The sequence below is a fragment of the Ochotona princeps genome, chromosome 9 (assembly GCF_030435755.1).
Source record: "Ochotona princeps isolate mOchPri1 chromosome 9, mOchPri1.hap1, whole genome shotgun sequence".
NCBI classification, from domain to species: Eukaryota; Metazoa; Chordata; class Mammalia; order Lagomorpha; family Ochotonidae; genus Ochotona; species Ochotona princeps.
Window position 1 is genome coordinate 22,635,708 of NC_080840.1, and position 20,279 is coordinate 22,655,986.

Genomic DNA, 20,279 nt, shown 5'->3' on the forward strand with positions numbered 1-20,279 from the left:
CTTCACCTCACTAACTGGCTCACTGACATTTGGATGGATGCTAAAATTAGCCATTTAGGAAAAATTTAAAGCACTGCTATTCCTGGAGCCTTGAATGTAAATGTGGGTGTCTTCTACCCCCACTCTTGGGTATATGCCTATGCAGTCAACTTTTCACTTTTTATGCCAAAAACTAAATTATCCAAAAGGGTTGAGTATCCAAAACTCATTTACATTTGGCTTTGGATCTACTTCCCCAATTATAATTTGCAATGAACTCCATAAAAATTATCTTGTATTTCCTAACCGCATAGCTACAACATCCACCAGCTCATACAAAGGCCAGAACAGAAGGGGAAGTATATGCTGGGTAGGGGGCTAGCACCTGCTGACACATGTGGGATCTAGGTCTGGGAATGGTCCTGCTGGGGAATTCTAGGCAGCTCCCCTGGTGAGCATGTGATTCCTGCTTTGGTGTTGGTCAGGCTGTGCAAGGTAACTCCACCCATCAGCAAGTGTGTGGGTTGGTTCTGGAGGATGGCAGACCAGTCAGAGGTAGGCAATCCTTTGCCCATTGGAATGTACAGGAGCCAGGGTGGAGTGCAGGTAATGCCAGGCTAGGCTATCACACTTAACAGTGTACATGAGCCAGGGATGGGAGCAGACTAGGTAGGGCTTGGCTGTATCATCCACTGGTAAGAATTGGAACTGCAGGAGGGCTGGGACAGGCCAGGCTGCAGCATCTGATGGCAAAGGCCAAGACAGCGCTTGGGCTATGTTTAGCCATGTCAGAGTAACTACTGACACACGCAAGAGCTGAGGCTGGGAACATACCTTGTTGGGAGATAAGGGGACATCCTAGTTGGGTTGTAGTTACTACTGGTAAAAGTGAGAGCCAGAATGTGGTAGGCGATCTGGCTGAACATGGCTGTAGTATCCCCTGGCATGATATGGAAAGAGTCTGGGGTGCACCCAGTCTAACTGGGTTAGACTCTGGCACCCACTGGTGCTCATGAGAGCAAGGGTGAGTGTGGGACAGGTTGGGCTAGGTCTCAGCACATGCTGAACCATGCAAGAGCTGTATAAGCATTGACCAGAATTTGTTGGGCTGTAACATTCAAAAGTAATAACCATAATGGGTGTGGACTGGCTGGAAAAAGTCACTGTTCCTGCCAGGATAGGAGGTGAACTAATCAGTCTGGACCAAGGACCCACTGGAATGAGCAAGATCTGCCACTAGGAGGAGACCTGGTAGAGAAGCTTGGGAAACTCTTCTGTCAGGATGAAATCCCTGTGGTTGAGAACAGCCTAGATCAGATCAGGTTACAGTACCTGCTGGCATACATGTGTCCCAAACTGGCCACAGCACCCACCAGCACACATGAGACCTGGGGGGAGAGGTGCAAGCCTAGTGGTGGAGAGGAGCAGCGAGGGCTTCCCTGATGGGCCACTGCTCCCACTGGTGAGCATGAGAATTGGGACTAGCTACAGACCAGGCCAGGCATGCCTACAACATCTGCTGGTCTGCATGAGAACTGAATTAGGGGAAGAACCAGACTGGACTAACCGATTGTATCCACTGGTGCATGCATGAACCAAAATAAGTGCAGGCTGCAGCATTGGCTGGCAAGTGCTGGGACTTGGGACAAATCTTGTTAAGCTAGATTGTGGAACCACCAGGAGCATCTGAGATACTATAGGAATGAGTCAATCAGTTTGAGTCCCTCCCACTCTCTCTTTCCCTGCCTCGCAAACAAATAAGTATCCTACTCTACAGTTGACTAGCAACTAATTTAAAGAAAAGAAAAGAATCTTGGGGTTGTGTTTAAATTAATGGTATATCAAATGCTTTGCAATTGCTTCCAAAGAGAACATAGGTTGACGCAAAGGCAGATATACTATAGAAATATTGAGAACAGTTAAACTTTATTATCCTCACTTTATTGAATGAGGTAACATTAAATTTTCCTTCTAAGCATTAAAAGCATCAAGTCAAATGGGACTCCAGAAAACAATGGTTAAAAATGAAATGTAGCTACAGGTAAAGAGAAGGTTTTTATAAAATACAGATATAGTTTGCTAATCCTTGCTTTGAATAGTTATACAGTTATATTATCAGTTTTAAAGCCTGATCTTTCAATTTCATCATCCTCATACTTTTGATCTGTTTCTAATTATTTTTCTTTTGGTTATAAGTTATATGATCGTGTTTCCTGGCATGGCTACTAGCTTTTTATCAGATATTCAACATTATAAATGTTAAGTATCAGGTGTCTCTAGTTATTTTCTCATAAAGAATAATAGGCTTTCTTCTAGTATTTAACAAAATGACTTTTAGATCAGTTTGTTTCTTTTGAGATATATTTTTAAGTTTTACTAGAGAAGTCTTTGGTAGTTTTTAAGACAGAGTTTTTTCCACTCTACTGGAGTGCATGCTTTCAGAAATTTCTACTGAATACTGTAGACAATTAAGGAGGACTTTCCATTCCAGCTACCAGTACTTGAACAATTCCCAGTCCTCCGTGTACTCTGAGTCATTCAGCTTATAGCACGCTAGTCTTTGTTTATTGAGATCTTATTGAGATCTTTGTTTATGCTGTACGTTAATCCTTTATGAGATGCACAGTTTCAATATTTTCTTTTACTCTGTTGGTTACCTTTTCACTTTGTTGAATGTTTCTTTTGCATTGCACAAGTTTCTTAGCTTGATGTAATCCCATTTATCTAATTTTGCTTTTATCGTGTATACTCTGGTTTCTTTTCCTAGTGATCTTTGCCTATGCCAATATCTTCCAGACTTTCCCCAGTGTTTCTAACTAATCATTTGATGATAAGGGGTCTTATAATTATGCACATGGTCCATCTTAAGTTAGTTTATGCATAAAGTGTAAGGTGGGGTCTTGCTTCATACTTCTGTACACAGTGATACAACTTTTCCCAGAAGTATTTGTTAAACAGATTATCCTTTCTCCAGAGTTTTAGCTTAAATTTTTGGTTGAAGATTAGTTGATTGTAGGTGCATGGATTAATTTGTGGGGTTTCTATTCTGTTTCATTAGTCTACATGTCTATTTTGGTGCTAGTACCAGGCTGTTTTCATTATAACTGTCCTGTATGTTTCCTCAAAGTCTGGTATTATGATGATTCTGTTTTAGCTATTTGGCATTTTTTGTGCTTTTGAATGAGAAGAATGCTGTTGATATTTTTTATTGGGTAAACAGTAAATGTGTGAATTTTTTGGTAGTATGAAAATTTTTATGATAATAAGTATTCCAAGCCACAACACAGAATAGGCAACTATGCTGGTACACAGGCATAGCTCACACTAATTTGGTTTTAGCTAGGCCAAGAATGACCACCAGATATTGACTATTGTTCTCCCAGCATACAACTCTTGTCTGGGTGCAGGACAACCTCAGTAGTTTCCTATAGCTGGGACTGTATTGATTTTATATCCTACATTTTTTTAAATGAGTTCCAATAGTCTCTCAGTACAGTCTATTTTCCCCCTATGTACAGAATCATGCCATCTGCAAACAGGGAAAATCTAACTTCCTCCCTTCCAATTGGTCTCATTTGATATCTTTTTCTTACATATTGATTCTGGCTAAAACTTTCAGAACTATGCTGAACAACAATGGTAAAAGTAGGCATGCTTGCATGGAAATTTGTACAACTTTATCTATTCAATATGATGTTGGCTGGGCTTCTACATATATTGTCTTAACAGCACTGCGGAATGATCCTTCTATACCCAAACTGCTTTTATCATGAAAAGATGCTGAGAACATGCCTTTTTGGCATCTCTTTAGATAATTATGTGGTTTTTATTCTTCATTCTGATAATGTGAGGTTTTTGTCTGAAGATACTTGTAAGGATGTGTCTCACCAAACTTGCTGTTGAGGCTTTCTATTTTGTATTTTTATTTGACATAATGAATTCTTCATCTTTAATATTTTAGTTTAATTTGTCCTTAATATCTCAATGTTTCATCCATGTTGTATATGGATTTCTTCATATCATAGGTACATGTTCAGTCATTTATCAATTAATATCTTCATGCTCTAATAATGAGGTGGTGTTGTGCTCCTTCTGGGGATTCATGCTTTCTTCCTTGGTCTTATTTTTTGTATGTGTGCATTTATCCTTAGGTATTTGTGAAAATACTGCTTGTTTTCTTCTCTAGTTGCTTTTATCTTTGAATTATGCTGCTGTGGCTTAGTGGAGTGTTGCTCCTTCAATGGATCTTCAGAGGCATGGTTTGAGTGGGTCAGAGTCCTGGTCAGTGCCAAGAGGGTGAGAATCCATGGTGGCACCCAAGTTGGACATGACAGATCACTTTTATTGTCAGTAGAAGGGAAGTTGGTGTGATCATAACCTCACATCTTCTCTTCTAAGGTGATCATTCCCCATTAGTATAAAGTGGTTACAGTCTCCACCTATGCATGTGCATGAACTGTACAAAAGATTTTGTGGTTCTTAGTGTAAGCACAGAACCCTCTGCAATGACCTCCACAGGCAGCCAGGGATCCCTGAGCCTGTAAAGCCAGACAGTGATTACTTAGAGCTCACGCTACATCCATAACCTGCTGTGTAGTTCAGAGCATTCCCACAGTTATGGCATGCAAGGCTGTCACAGAGGTGGCATGCAGAAGATCCTCTCAGTCCCATGAGCCTACCTCATTCTAGAGCCAGCTGCCAGTGAGTGCCCTCCCTTAGTAGTCTCAGCTCCAGAGCCTGTAATAGGGTTGAAGTATCACAGTATCGCAGGTGATACCGCATGAAGCGGAAGCTTGCAAACCACTCTGACTTTGAATCTGGCCCTGGAGCCATAGCAAGAAGCTGGGAAGCACATTTGTTTCTTTCCATCTCCCTACAAGGACACCCAGTGACCAGCAAAACAAAGCAATATCTTAAGACCCGTAGAGGCTAGAGAGGACTCTCAGATGCACCCCACCAGAGCACAGGATGCTGCAATTGGCTCTGACCTCACTCTCACAAGTTGCCTTCTCCTCCATCCGTCAGTTTTGTCTGTACTGTCCATGCTGATCCAGTGTCTGTTCTGTTGTGTTTTTTTTGTCCCATAGAACTTCCAATGCAAACTTCTTTCCAACTCTACTCTGTAAATTCCTTTCTCCATATTTCTTATTTTATCTTTTGCTGATCAAACTCAGGAAGTCTTTTCCATATTCAGCTGTCTTGGAATCTCCACATTTCCTCTAATTAAAAGCTATAATTTTTAATCAATACATTTGAGTCAATTGGTATTTACTCACAACACTAGAGTAAGTTCAAAATCCTTAAGGATTAAATAGGCACATGACTATATAAATTAACCCACTTTAAATATAAGTTCTTATCTACTTTTCTTAGAACAAGTATACAGATATTATTACAAGTCTTTATTACCCACTATATTTTTAATGTGTCAAGAAAGAATATTGTGAAGCCATCATAAATGCAGGGGAATTCAAAGGGCTTAATAATACTTCTTTTCAATTAGGAAAACTGATTTTTTATATTTTTAAGTTTTTGTTAACACATGGAAAATAGATTTATGGATTTTACAAATAACAGTTCTAAGAATATATTATTTTCTTCCCTATCTCCTTTATTTTTTCCCCTTAGCATATTTTTTGTAATACCATACTTTCAATTAACTTTATAATCACAGGCTCAACTTTCCAGCAAATAATCAGCTTAATAATTAATTTAAAAAAGAAAAAATGTAGAAAGATCACTACATCCCACAATATAAAGGAGCATTATAAACATAATCAGATTACAAGATGCTGAGTTTGCTTATATATGTTAAGTTTCCTTTATGCTATATGTATTAGGCACAACAAATCAGAAAGCAAATAATAAAATATTATTTTGAAACCCTAAGCTGAAGAGTATTCAAATTTATTTTATTTATGATGATATTTGTACAAGACTGAAAAAAAACAATCTTTTTAAGATTCAGGAATAAATACGATAATATGCTTAATAAATAAGATGTGATTTATGTTCAGGAAGCAATAAAGTATGCAAGAATTTGCTTAGATACTAGATTGAGATCCTAATATGCATCAATTATGGCTTCCTTCCTCTCTCATTTCAGGCAGAAGACAGATGATCTTTTCAGAACCCAAATTCAATCATAATTTTGCTGAAAACCTTTCAGTAACTTTCCATTTCACTGAGTAAACCACAGACTATTATAAAGGCCCTGCAAGGTCTTGGCCTTTGTATCCCTTCCATTTGCAGTTGATACAATATAGCTCCACACCATCTTGGTTCTAATACACAGTCCCATTTCCCATTAGTGTGATTGCCAGAGAAACTGCTGGTGTACTCTCACCTATGCTTTTTGTCTACTTTATTTTTTATTGGGAAAGAAGATCTAATTTATGAAGAGAAGGAGAGACAGAGAGAAAGGTCTTCTGTCTGCTGGTTCACTCTCAAATGCCTGTAGTGGAGGGAGCTGAGCCCATCCAAAGTCAGGAGTCAGCAGCTTCCTCTGAATCTCCCCGTGGGCACAGAATCCCAAGGTTTTGGACCACCCTCCACTGCTTTCCTATAGTAGGGAGTTGGATGGGTAATGGAGCAGCTGGGACACGAACCAGTGTGCATGTGGGATCCCAGAGCTTGCAAGGTGAAGATTTAGACATTCAGCCATCACACTAGGCCCAGTACCTACTGTTCATAGGAAATTGTCAGGAAATTCTCGTTCTTGAATGCTCCATTAGCACAAATTGTGTCTTTGCAGTCCATCTGCAAGATTTGCAGCTTTCAGGTATTTGATTCAATCCTGATTCACTTTTAGAATACACTATGAGAGCAGGGATATTGATAGCTGGATCATGACTGTAACAGAGACACTAATATGGCTCTCCCTGGCCCTTAGTAGATCACAGCAAAAACTTTTTGAACAGCTGACCAGGTGAATAAACTGAATAAGACACAAAGAACTTAACAAATAACCAATATGATCCCACATGTAGCTTGAGATTCTTAAGAAATTTTTCTATGAGCAATTAAAGTCTGGTTTTTGTATGAAATGTGACAGAAGATACGACAGTATATACTTATCAAATATGTTAGGATGGACACTATGAAAAAAGTAATGTTGAGAGAATAAACATATCTATCCTGTAGTTGACAGAGCATATACCAACTCATTTTGACTAAAGTTCAAGAAATAGCATTTAGCAGAAAGAACAGAGATTGGATTCAACAGTCTTTTACTTATTTAATGTTGCCTTTCACTGTTTTAGCAATGTTATAAAAAAATGAAAATAATAAAATTGAAAATAGATAATGCACTGTGCTATTAGGTTTTGTTATTACTCCAACAAAACATATGGTTTTAATAGACATTGCATTTTATGCAAATGAAATCACAATTTGAGAAAGTTCTAGGATTTTGATAGGGCCACAAAAGTAAAGTGTTTTGTATCTAACATTTAGAGGAATTTAAATTCAATGTTTAATAATTTATCAGAGGCTGATTTGACATTGTTTCTGAATTATCAAGAGATCAAATGCAAATGTTCAATACAGGATTTGATTTGAAAAAAATACTGGCAACAATAATGTTTTGAACACAAGAGGAAGTGAGTTTCTGTGCTTATTTGTATATGGAAGCTAGTCACACATATGGCTTGAAATTGCGTTTATGTAAATTAAGACTTTTCTTGAAATCAGTTGTTCTGGGAGTTACTCATTTAGCGTGTCATGAGTTTGGAGTGATTTCTCACTGCTGTGATTTTGGATTATAAAACCTCAAGGAGACTATGTTAAGAAACTGATTTATATGCCTCGAAGCTTGAGGGATGCAATGCATTGTTATTTAATCCATAACTGAAATATTTATAAGTCTATTACAAACCCAAAGGGCTTCATTTTGGAAGAAAACACATTTACACAGAGGATGAATAAATGAACATGGTTCCTTTGACCAAATGTGGGATTTCTGTGAGGGAGTTCTAGCTTGGCATGGTCTTAGATCTTGCTCAGGAGGTTTCTTTGGAAAGCAATGTGGCGTAGTTCGGAAGACAGAAATGTACTGTTCTGTTTTCACTTTATGAGAAAATAATGTATGCTGCCAGCCAGAGAAATACCATCAGCCACAACAAGATCATTTACAGAGACTCTCTAAGGATCCCATGAAAACACCCATGAGCAAAAGAACACTCTTTCTGTAAATATGTGCCAACGCCTAAGGAAACTATATCCAATTCTGTGCCAGAGAAAGATGAGAATACCCACTACCTTTTCCTTTCACTTACAACTTAAGGAAGAAATCACGGAGTTCAATAAGAAGACAAGGCTGGACATAAATATTAAATAGATACAGAAAAAGAAACAGTACTTCTCTGTTGCATCTCTACCCCATTTTCACAAATAGAAGCTAGGAAGAGCAAAGAAATTTAACTAAAACTAAGAAAATTTGGTTTTGAGTACCCAGGACTAGAGGCACTAATTGCTAAACTGAGTTTTTTTTCAATGATTACTCAATTATTCAATTTATAAGTTGACAAAATAAGTTGCATATAGGGACTGTGTGATGCAAAATCACATATCACATCAGTACTTTTGATATACAGACCTCATATAGAATAGTGGTGTCATAAGATTGTACCTAGTAATGTCATGATCATTTTAGGTCATGTATGCACTGTTTACATAATATTGAAATCAGTCAGTGATATATTTCACAGGAAATATCCTCATCTTTAAGTAACATGACTGCATATGAATGCTGTGGAAGGGTTAAATTGGTGTAATGAACATAAGCATTGCTTCATAGTTACCTGTGTTTTGGTAATAAGAACATTACTAAGTCCTCTAAATTTGAGGATTTTTTTACCTAATTGTGATCTAAAAATTTATGCATATTCCTCAGATTTTATCTAGAGAGGAATAATAAATGTTTCACAGAGCTTGTCCAATAGGCATGAACCAGTCACACTATGAATATATGACAGTATAGCACTTTATTTCTAGTGTAGTTTTCAACACTGGTGGTGGTACTAAGTCACATTTTTTTTTTAAATGTGGTTAGGAATAGAAAAAATAAAAAGCAGAACAAGTTTACTAGAGGGTTAAGATTTGAAGGACTGTGTGTTCTAGTTGCAACATGCCACACTGTTCAGACAGAACCATGAGTACATTCTAATTGTCTAACAAGCTCTAAAAATAGAGATAGAACATGCAACAAATATTTCAGCCACAGCATCATCTTTATAATAATGTGCAATGAACATTAAATGTATTTTAAGAGCAATACATGTGCCCTATCAGAAATTATGGTATCAAATGAATTAAGTATAAGAGAAAAAAATTAGTTATTTATGCCTACAATATAACAGTAAATTGTCTCCAAAACAAAATGCTTTGTTACTCCCTATAGTTAAATGGAACGACACATCCGCCTTTGGTATTTATTAAGATTCTGGAGCAATCCATCTTTACAAGTAATAATTGGTCATTATGCAGATAGATTTTTTCCTTTGAATGAAAAGAACTAAAAAAATCCTCTAAATCTCTAACACAAGTAACATAAATAATGAAGCAATATGTTGCACAAGTAAATTTGTAACCTATTCACTTGATTGTCTTAAGCAGTCATAATAAGAGAAGTGTTAGGGTTCAGCTCCTTTGTGAAACAATGTCTTCTATTTTCCTACTGAAAACAGATGCTCAGGTACTGTAGGTTACACCATCGGTCAAAAAAAGAGTAATGAAGAATCTATGATTCTTACTTGCAAAATCAAAATTATTAGTAATATTGTATGTATATATATCATTAAAACCCAGCAAATGATAATATTGCTTCATGCAAATTATTCCTAAAGACAGAGTGGTTTCTATACTAATTTTATGCAATGAAAATTTCCAAGACATATTATATTTTCAGTTGAATTATACCTATTTTTCAAAATCTTTTGAAATATACAACTGATTGAAACTAATGCAATGTTGTAAATGATATCTTTATTTTCCCCTTAAATTTCCCCCTTACAAACTTTAAGCAACATTTCTCTTGCCTTATTCATGTCACATTTCAAACATGAAAGGACAATTTGTGCTCCATTTGCCAGTGCTCTAACTTTGGGACATGGATTTTTACTTGCTTTCATTTCTATTTCAATGACCAGTTACATAATTATCATGACAAAATTTATAATGTACATGTGTTGGAAAACTTTCTCATTTTATGTAATTTTTATCGGTGTGATATGCACTTGACATCACAATATTGGTACTTCAATGTTTATCCAAAAATATTGAGTTGCTTCAATTTTATTTCTCCTAATAATTTAAAACTGAACATTATATCATTGTTTTTCTCAGCTGAAGATGCTTGCGGAGGAACAATGAGAGGATCCAGTGGCATCATATCCAGCCCTAGTTTCCCTAATGAGTACCATAATAATGCAGATTGCACATGGACCATTGTGGCAGAGCCTGGGGACACAATTTCACTCATATTTACTGATTTCCAAATGGAAGACAAATATGATTACTTAGAAATTGAAGGTTCCGAACCACCAACAATTTGGTAAGTAGATTTTTTATCAAGTATTGGTACTATTTTTTTCTGAAATAATTTGGGCAATACAGATCAACTGTATGTTAGACCCTTAAAACACTAGATAGTTTAAAGACTACGTAGTGAAATGAAAGCTATGATGTATATTTGTCAGAGCTGAGGGACATTATGGAGAAATGAAATGGCAAATAGATTGAAATTTGGAAATACAGAGATTTCCATTGGTATCATTTTATTGCTCAATTGGTGTAATCTGTGACTTTATTAGAAGTTGTATAAGGAAATAAAAGCTGTCTCACTTGTGTAGTGTTCCTTAACATGTAGACAAATAATTTATCTGAAGGCAAAATTATAACAATCTGGGGAAGTATTTTTTTAGAGACTCAAGAGATGTATCATAAAGCTGTTTACTACTCAGAACACATTTTTTTCAAAGAAAGTTTTCTTCATTTTGAAAATTTGAATCCACTGGTAACACTGAGAATATTAGAATTCAATAACTGGATGAAAGGAAGAATGGTAAGATGACTTTAGTAAAGTGAGATAATAATTGATAAGTCTACGAAAGATTATTTGAACCATAAGGATTGATGAGAAACAGTAGAAATGTGTCCCCCGAAAACATCACATGAAGTGTTTGAATTTTTAAATGCTTATTATTGTTTGAGATTAATTTGAAGTAGGGGCCTATTAGATGTATTCCTAGGACGTAATTATACATTTCCAAAAAAAATATCATGGTAATATTGTGATAAGAGATACAATATTGAGATAAGCAAGCAAAACACATTGGCATGTATTTAGAAGACATAAACAAAAGGACTCTGCAAAAGGTTGAGAAATGATACCTAAGATCGTGTTAAAAATAAAGCCTGATTTATAGCAGTAGGTTAACACCTAATGGAATGATACTGAGGATAATTGAACCAATGGGAGAACAGACAGAGGCAAAAAGTTACAAGACAAAAGAGGACTGGGACTAAATTTTCAAAAATTAACAACAGATAAGGTCCAGGCTTGGAAGAATGATCCAGCAAAAGTGATCCATCAAACTGCACTCAAGAGAAGCAAGAAGAGACCTTAAGGAATGAGAGATCACACAGAAAAATAACAGGAGAGAGAAGAAGGAATATACAATAGCTTCTGAATGGATATCAAATGAATATTGAAAATCATCACCACTAGCTAAGCCTTGGCACATGTTGTAGATGTGTCTGTTGTTAATCCCAGTTTTTAAAATAGGGTAAATGTGACACACTTAGTGATACCAATTCTCCCCATCCCCTTGGGTTATCAGTATTCAAAATTATATACCCCTACCACTTTTCAGGACAGCTTTATTCCACACTGCAATGAAATCAAGAATTTTCATTCAACGTGTTAGAAAACTTAAAAACAAATGTTTTATAAATTACTACTTACTCAGTAACTCACAATTTGTCTCATATAAACAATGATTTCTAAACAAAACACCAGGAAAAAACAAAACAAAGGAAAATTGTTTTTTAAATTAGAATTTTGATTATAATATTTCACTGACTTTCTTATAATCACCTTATTTCAGCTTAAAGATACTTAGCAATGATTTATATGCTTTCTTATTGGAGTTGTTAGAAAATATAGCAGATCCAATAATAGAAACAAAGTCACACATTTCTCCATTTTGTACTTTAAGTGACACTGGATCAGTTATTTGCCTGTTACTCAGGAAGAAAATAATAAACTAAGAAATGTATCATCTTAATGCCTATTCAAAGTGTTGTTCCACTAAATATTTAGGTATACTTGCCAAAGTCTTTGTTGTATAAAAATCCACAATAACATGATTTCAAGAAAGTGATACAAATGTCCAAAACACTTTGTTTATATGAACCACTCTGAGGTGTAGACAGTGGCGAAAGGTTAAATGTATCCAATATTTGACTTTGTCAGCAAGGACCAAAGAATATCATCTATTCAGTTGGAAACAGGATTTTAGCAGTTAGCCCTTGCCTCACTTGGCAGCTTACACATGCCAAATTATTATGCTCTTTTTAAATTACGAAACAATCAGTAATGTCACTAAATGATCTGAACAGGAATGCCTTCATTTAGGCAATAAAGTTTTTAAGACTTGGTGAATGTCAAGCAATTAATTGTAGTGGAATAAAAAGCAACACAGCATAAAGATGCTTCTGTTGAAATCTCAGTCTTGACTATACTGATTGAAGAAAATGGGTAAGTCATGTCTGCTCCCCATTCAAGAGTCCTCTTAATGCTAATATTTTATGACATCATCAGCTTAATTGTTATGGCAGGAGCAAAGATGTAGAAATTCAACACTGCTTTATTTGTTAACCTATGGATGAAAAGTTGGATTAGCTGCTCTTTAAAATTATTCCACCTCCAGGCCATTGTCAAGGGGATAGTGTCTGAATAATCAGTTAATCATTAGAAAGGGACTGAGGAAGTTAACCAATAACACCTTTCTGAGCTTTTGTCCCACAGCCAGGTACCATGGAAACCAGAATTTTTCCTTTGTTTTTGGAGAAACTCCTTTGAAGTTTTAAAGGACACCATCTCCACCATTAACTTGGCCTTTTTTAATTCCTCCTGCCACTACGGCAGGAGGTCTGGGTTTTTTTTCCTCTGGACACATGGAGCACTCCTCCCCCGCCTTCCCCGGCCACCATGGTAGGAGCCCTTTCCCCCCTTTTTTTTCCTAAATAAATCTTACTTTGAAAAAAAAAATATTTCCAAATTCAATTTGAGTCTTTGTGGAATTACATATATACAAAGTCCATTCAACAAGTACTTATTGGAAACCATATTGGTTTAAGTGTGTCCACAACAAAAGCAGTGAAGAGACACATTCCTGCAGAAGGTAGGCTATGTCAGTGGAGAAAGACAATAAACACTGATTAGCAGAATTAAGGCAAATGAAATATTCTACTCATATAACAATAAGAAAGAAATAATAAAGCGGGGTACCAGAGGTCAAGAATTTGTGAGGAATATGCAGCTTTCCCAAATGAGAAAGTTACATTTGATAGTACTTGGGGAAGTTAACTAGTTAAGCAAGAAGATAACTCAGTCTTGAATATTTCATGTAAAAGCAATGTCTAACTCAGTCCTAAAACATACTGGACTTTAGTGTGCTAAAGTAAACACCAGGAGCCCATTGTACAAATGAATGGCCATGAATGAAAAATGGTAGGAGAAAAAAGAAACACGTTCTTCATAGAACTCACCTTTGGCTTTTACTCCAGCTGAAATGGGAAGTGACTAACGGAAAGACTGTTTGTTTGTTTAACAATTTATGGAGATTTATCTGATACATTATTAATGTTCTTCAATGATAAAACATATTTTTCAGAAAATATTAAGTCTCATGAGGTCTGGCATTAAGATAATAAAGTAACATATTTATCTTAAAAGTAACACAATTTTTAATAAAGAATATATAGAATGAAGCAAGCAGAAGAAAGAATCTCAGCATTGGAAGATATTTCCTGTCACCAGGGGGAAGCAAACAAAAAGTTGGAAGCAGAGCTGGATCAGGCCAAAAAAAGCATTCAAGAACTGAAAGACACTATTAAGAGGCCTAATATAGGAGTTATGGGAGTTCCAGAAGATGCAGAAAGAGAAGCTGGGTTTAAAAAGGTATTTAACGCGCTAATAAGAGAAAATTTCCTAATCTAGAGGAAGAATTGGGAAACAAGATCCAAAAGGGGGCATAGAACTCCCAACAAGCTTAACCAAAAGCGATCTTCACCACAACACATGATCATCAAGCTCTCTTCAATCGAACATAAGGAAAAGATCCTGAAATGTGCACGTGAAAAAAATAAACTGACATATAAAGGAATGCAAATTAGACTCACAGGAGATCTCTCACAGGAAACTCTACAGGCAAGAAGAGAATGGAGCAACATATTCCAGATTCTAAAAGAAAAAAAATTGTCAGCCTAGGATAACATATCCATCAAAGCTTTCTTTTGTCTTTGAAAATGAAATAAAATTCTTCCACAGTAAAGACAAGTTAAAAGAATTTGCCTCTTTCAAACCTGCCCTATAAATGATACTTCAAGATGTTCTCTTAACAGAGAAGAGGAATAGCACCCAGAAAAACCTAAGGCAAATGTGAAGAACATCCCAGTAAAAGGACAACAGAAGACTTAATCAATGAACAACCCATTGCTAAAATGACAGGGCCAAATTGCCACCCATACATATTAACCCTGAATGTAAATGGCTTGGACTCATCGATCAAATGTCGTGGATTGGTAGACTGGATTAAAAACAAAACCTGCCTCTTTGTTGTCTAGAAGAGACACATTTCATCAACAAAAATCAGTGGAAACTGTATCTCATGGATTTTGATGTTTTTGTTTTTGTTAGTTTCATCTCTTCAAAACACTTTCTTCTGATTAAATCATTCAGTGACTCATAGATCATACAGAAGCATTATTTTCTTCAAAAAGGTTCTTGATTTTCATTTCTTCAGTGACACATTAGTTATTCAGTAACATGTTATTTAACTTCATTGCTAATGAAGTTAACTTCTTTGTTTTCTTCCTGTTGTTGATTTTGTTTTGTGACTTTTCATTTAAGGCGATGTACAGTAGCTGTGTAATGGAGACTGTCATATCTAGTAACACGTTATTTAACTTCATGGCATTGTAAACTTCTATTTTTCTTCCTACTGTTGATTTTGTATTGTGACTTTCAATTAAGGGGATGTACAGTAGCTGTGAAATGGAGACTAACATATCCAGATGTGAGGATACAATGTAGTATGCATCTCTACTTTCAGACAAAGATGAACTTACAATGAAACTGTTTACTGTATCTTGACAATAGGATGCTGGACTCTCTGCCATTGTCCATTCCCACAATGATAGACATATAACTGTGTATGAAGAAATATACTTTAGTAATGATATGAGGAACTGGGGGGATTGGAAGGGGATAAGGGAAATGCCAGGAGCCTATGGAACTGTATCATAAAATGATAATAATAATAATAATAAATAAAAAGATTTAAAAAGCATATATATATTTCTCCACAAAAATAATATATTTGAAGATGGGAGTGTGCAATTTTAAGATATCTCTTTGAAGTCTTAAAGCTGAATCACTACTCTAGTAATATATGTAACCAAATTAAGATGATTTTAAACATTTCTTAGAAGTCATTAAATTTTAAGGCAAGTTTGTCAGAATTTGTTAAATGCTGACATGTGAAGTTGGAGAGATATGGAGAGGATAGCTATAAATAATATATTCTGACTAACTGAGCAAATATCAGTACACTCATCAACACAAGACGAGTATTAATGGAACTATTTGGGAGGTATTACGTGAAGATTAAATTGGCTTTTAAATGAAGATTTTAAGAAAGTGATAGAATAAACATACCTTAGTTGAGAATCAAAATTTGGAAGTGTACAAGCAAGTGTTCTTATGTAGGAGTGATTATTAGATTAAAAAGAGAAACACACTAAGAGTTGATTCCAAGAATAATCCACTAAAATGTCAGCAATATTGAAGAATAAGATAAATGAAATAGGACGACAAAGAAGATAACAGTTCATGAAAATAAAACAAAGAAAATATCAAGGAGCTCGTTAGTTTTGTCAAACCACAGATTAATAAAACAAGCTCTGAAATTAACCATTGGATTTGAGTACATTCAAGTGGTTGCAATGATCTTAAACCTTCACAAATTTTATTATTAATTTACCTGATTTTTTATTAATTACTTGATGTATCTCTTTGTTATTTTTGAGCATATATACCGACTAAAATAACAAAATCATAATCAGATCTTTGATCTCAAGGCATTTTCATACCTTAGATACCATTGCTAAGTGACTTTTTGTCCCCTATAAAAATGGCATCAGGTGACAATCTCCTTTCAGTTTTTATCTACAGATTATATTTGATTTGATTTTAGCAATGTGTAATTGTTTGGGTTAGGTTCAGTTGTAAATAAAAGAAAACAAGCGAAATATAAACAAATAAAATCAAGAGATTTCTAAAAGATGTAAGCATTTTAAAAACAGAATCCTGAAGGTGAGTATACAAGGCATTTATGTGCCAGGAACTTATCAACACACATAATCAGTAAAGCCCCTTTAGTATTTTCATTCTTCTAAGACTGTTTTATGTCTGAGGTTAAACCATTACATTTTTTTTTTTAAAGATTTATTTTATTACAAAGTCAGATATACAAAGAGGAGGAGAGACAGAGAGGAAGATCTTCCATCCGATGATTCACTCCCCAAGTGAGCCGCCACGGCCGGTGCTGCGCCGAACCGATGCCGGGAACCAGGAACCTCTTCCAGGTCTCCCACATGGGTGCAGTGTCCCAAGGCTTTGGGCCGTCCTCCACTGCTTTCCCAGGCCACAAGCAGGGAGCTGGATGGGAAGTGGAGCTGCCGGGATTAGAACCGGAACCCATATGGGATCCCGGGCGTTCAAGGTGAGGACTTTAGCCGCTAGGCCATGCCGCCAGGCCCTAAACCATTACATTTTCAGTTTATGCTCCAGACAGTAGAAAGAACAAAGGAAGGGAATGGTCAAAAATCTCTCACCAGGTATCTATTTCTCAAACAAGACCCATATTATCTATTTCATTTTCAAATACTTATATCACATGGGCAAAAATGTACTTAAATGGCCACTTGGCTATAAGAAAAATGTAGAAATTTGTAAAGGCCATGGCTTAACTAAAAGTGATTATGAAGGAAAAGAGGAGTAGACATTAGGGAATCACTGTCAGTTTCTGACACTTTGCTTTTATTGATGTACCCTCTCCAGGGGAAGTGAATATAATATATACTTGTAGCTCTCTTACATATTACATATACATACACATATTCATACATACTTAAACATATTTATACTGAGATGCATACCTATAGGCATATATGTATAAGGACACACACAAAGGTACTTTGTAAAGTTTGCCAAAAAATAGTTAAAAGACGCCTGTTATGGTTCAGAAATATTTGAAACCCATGCAGTTTTTTTCATAATATCTTATTCATGAACTTTTGAAGAGCTGTTTACATATGTGCATGTATATATGTATTTTACACATGTTTGTTTTATGTATATCTATATGTAACTGTACTGTTATCAAAATATCAGATATTTATGTATACAAAGCCATATGTAAATACATAAACACACACATATACACACACAGAGGCTGTCTTTTATATAAAACAATATGTGTTTTTCTCTAATATATGTATATTCATATCTGAGTGCTTGTATGCACATATGTTAAAGTATATGTATGAAATGAGATAGATTTATACTCAAAATATTTTTCACATGGTGTCCTTACAATAACTACATCGAAAGTGCTTTTGGTGTTTATAGAAGTGCAGATTTTCCAGATTCCATGTGAATCTACTGATTTACATTCAAAGAACATGAAGACATCTAATGATCAAACTAAAGTTAATAATTCCCGTTCATAGTAAAACTAGACAACTATTGCTCTATAAATCAATGTTCCATAAATGTTACAACTAAGTCATCTAATGCTCCTATGCCTATCCTTTAGAAACTGAGATACTTTGTATTATTTAAAAAGTAGAACAGAGTCACAAGACCTACAAAACAAATCAACGTAATTATATAACACATACACACATTTATTTGCAATAAATGTATAACAAGTAGCCAGGACTGTCTGACTAAATAAGATAAATTACCCAGAGGAAACCTGCCACAATCTTCAGTCTTTAAAAAAATAAACATTACTAATACTGACACTGTCAAACAGGTGCTTTGGTTTACTATCTTTCTCTGAGAATGACTGAACTAAATGTACAATGAAGCTTGGTTCTAAAAGTTACTACATGTCCACAGTTGAGAAAAAAAAACTATTACTTAAATATCAACTATAATTCTATATTTTTAAACAATTCCTTTTAAAATTTTGTTTGGCTCTATTGAGATGACACTAATAAAGTACAATTAAAATTATAAGAAATAGAAATTCTGAAATTGCAGAGAAGTTCTAACTCACCAGGAAGAAGAAACCACATGCTCACTTGCCACCATTACTGAAGAAGAGTCCATATGATGGTGGTGTTGTCTCATGTTCTAACATAAAAGGAAATATTGCAACATCTGAAGCCCTTAGGGACTTACAAAGGATTTCCTCAAATTCCTTGGTTCAGAAACTCAGTAAGAGAGGCTGATCTTGACTTCCCAAGTGCCAGGGTATCCACATATGTAAAAAGGATGGCATCTACATAACTTTGAAAAGGAACTGGGAAAAGCTTTTGATAGTCTGTGCCATTGCTTCTTCTGCAAACAGTGAAATATATTCCAAGAATAACAGCTGCTGGATTACGCTGAAATTTGCTGCTACCATTGTAGTCACTTGTATTTCTGCTATTTAATGCCTGGGAGCTTTACTAATAAGATCCAGGGAATCTAGAAGCCATGTATTTTATTGGGGACTGATCGCATGGTGAATCACCAGCTTCTCAAATAAGCATTTTTCAAATTTTTGTTAATATGAAGATTTCAGGTTTTTCAGATACAATTCCAATAAGATCATTATATTATCCTCTCTCCCACCCTCTCTTCCTCCCTCTTTCCTGCCCTCAATATGCCTCTTTTTCTTTCAAATTTTTGCAAAATATGCACTTTTTAATCATAGTTTTAATGCATCACTACCTATAATATTCAATAAGTAATAAATAGGCCACATCTTTCACAGGAGTATAAGCAAGAGGTGAAAACACTACTCTGTGTAGGACAGATTCTTCTTTGGGCTACCTGGGTATTCCTATTCCTTGCAACAAGGATGCTTACCCAGTTGCTCTGACATGGATGTTGGCCCTAGAATTTCTGAGTAGACATGGCACCATCTCCAGAGAATGCCCATGGGTGATCCTACCCAATTTAAGCTTCTACAGATATCCTGAAAAGGAAGCACAGGCTCCTGCTGAAGATCTGTAAAAAAGCGGGTACTTCTGGGTGAATGGCTGACTGCAGCTCCTAAGAATCTGCCACTGGACAGGGGGTCACAGGTTGGCCTGAAAGCATGCAGGCATCCCCCTCATCTATTCAGCAGTTTCCAGCTAAGGACTGGTGTGCTCAGTCTGTTGCTGGAGATGGCTACAGCTCCACTGCCTAGAAAACACTAACTCACTAAGAATAACCATTAAACGGTGCTAAGTCGTTGTTTTGCAGGCTCAGAAGAAAGAAAAATGGAAATATTGCTGACAGAACAGAAAAATAATTTTTCTACGAAAAGAAGGCAAGAAGAAGGAAGGTAGAGAGGAAGAGTGAAATTAAAGGCTCATTATGTATATTTAAAAATCAAAATTAAAAAAGATCTTTTAATACCTGCTTCAGTGTTCTTTTTCACAGATAGTATCTCTTATTATATATACAGGTAAGACTTTCTGAAAAAATAGCATCTCAGTAAAAAAAAAAGCAATGACATGCAACCCTGAAATTTAAATATCATAGTAGATATTTATTTTAAAGTATAGACTAATATTGCTAATATAGATTGTGTTGAAAATTAAACCTTCTTTTCCCTAAAATTCCAGATAGTTAGAATGTGTTAAGAAAAAGCAATTTATTAGTATATCCAGCAGAGCTGACAGTGTATTAGAGGCTTGTTCACTCATTAAAAAAAAGTCACATAATGAATGATATTAGAATTAAGACAAATAGCAGGTAAATACTGAATCATTTTTAATATTTTAATCAAGACCCTTCAATTTAAACATAA

General features: G+C 35.5%; 1 protein-coding gene across 1 annotated transcript in view; it reads left to right on the top strand.

The window, feature by feature from the left end:
• The window catches only part of CSMD3 (CUB and Sushi multiple domains 3), an 878,998-nt gene that overhangs the window by 228,973 nt on the left and 629,746 nt on the right, over positions 1 to 20,279 (top strand). Inside the window, exon 5 of the mRNA XM_058668892.1 lies at positions 10,324 to 10,531. Coding sequence (XP_058524875.1) covers positions 10,324 to 10,531 — 208 coding nt within the window. The remainder of the gene's footprint in view (positions 1 to 10,323; positions 10,532 to 20,279) is intronic.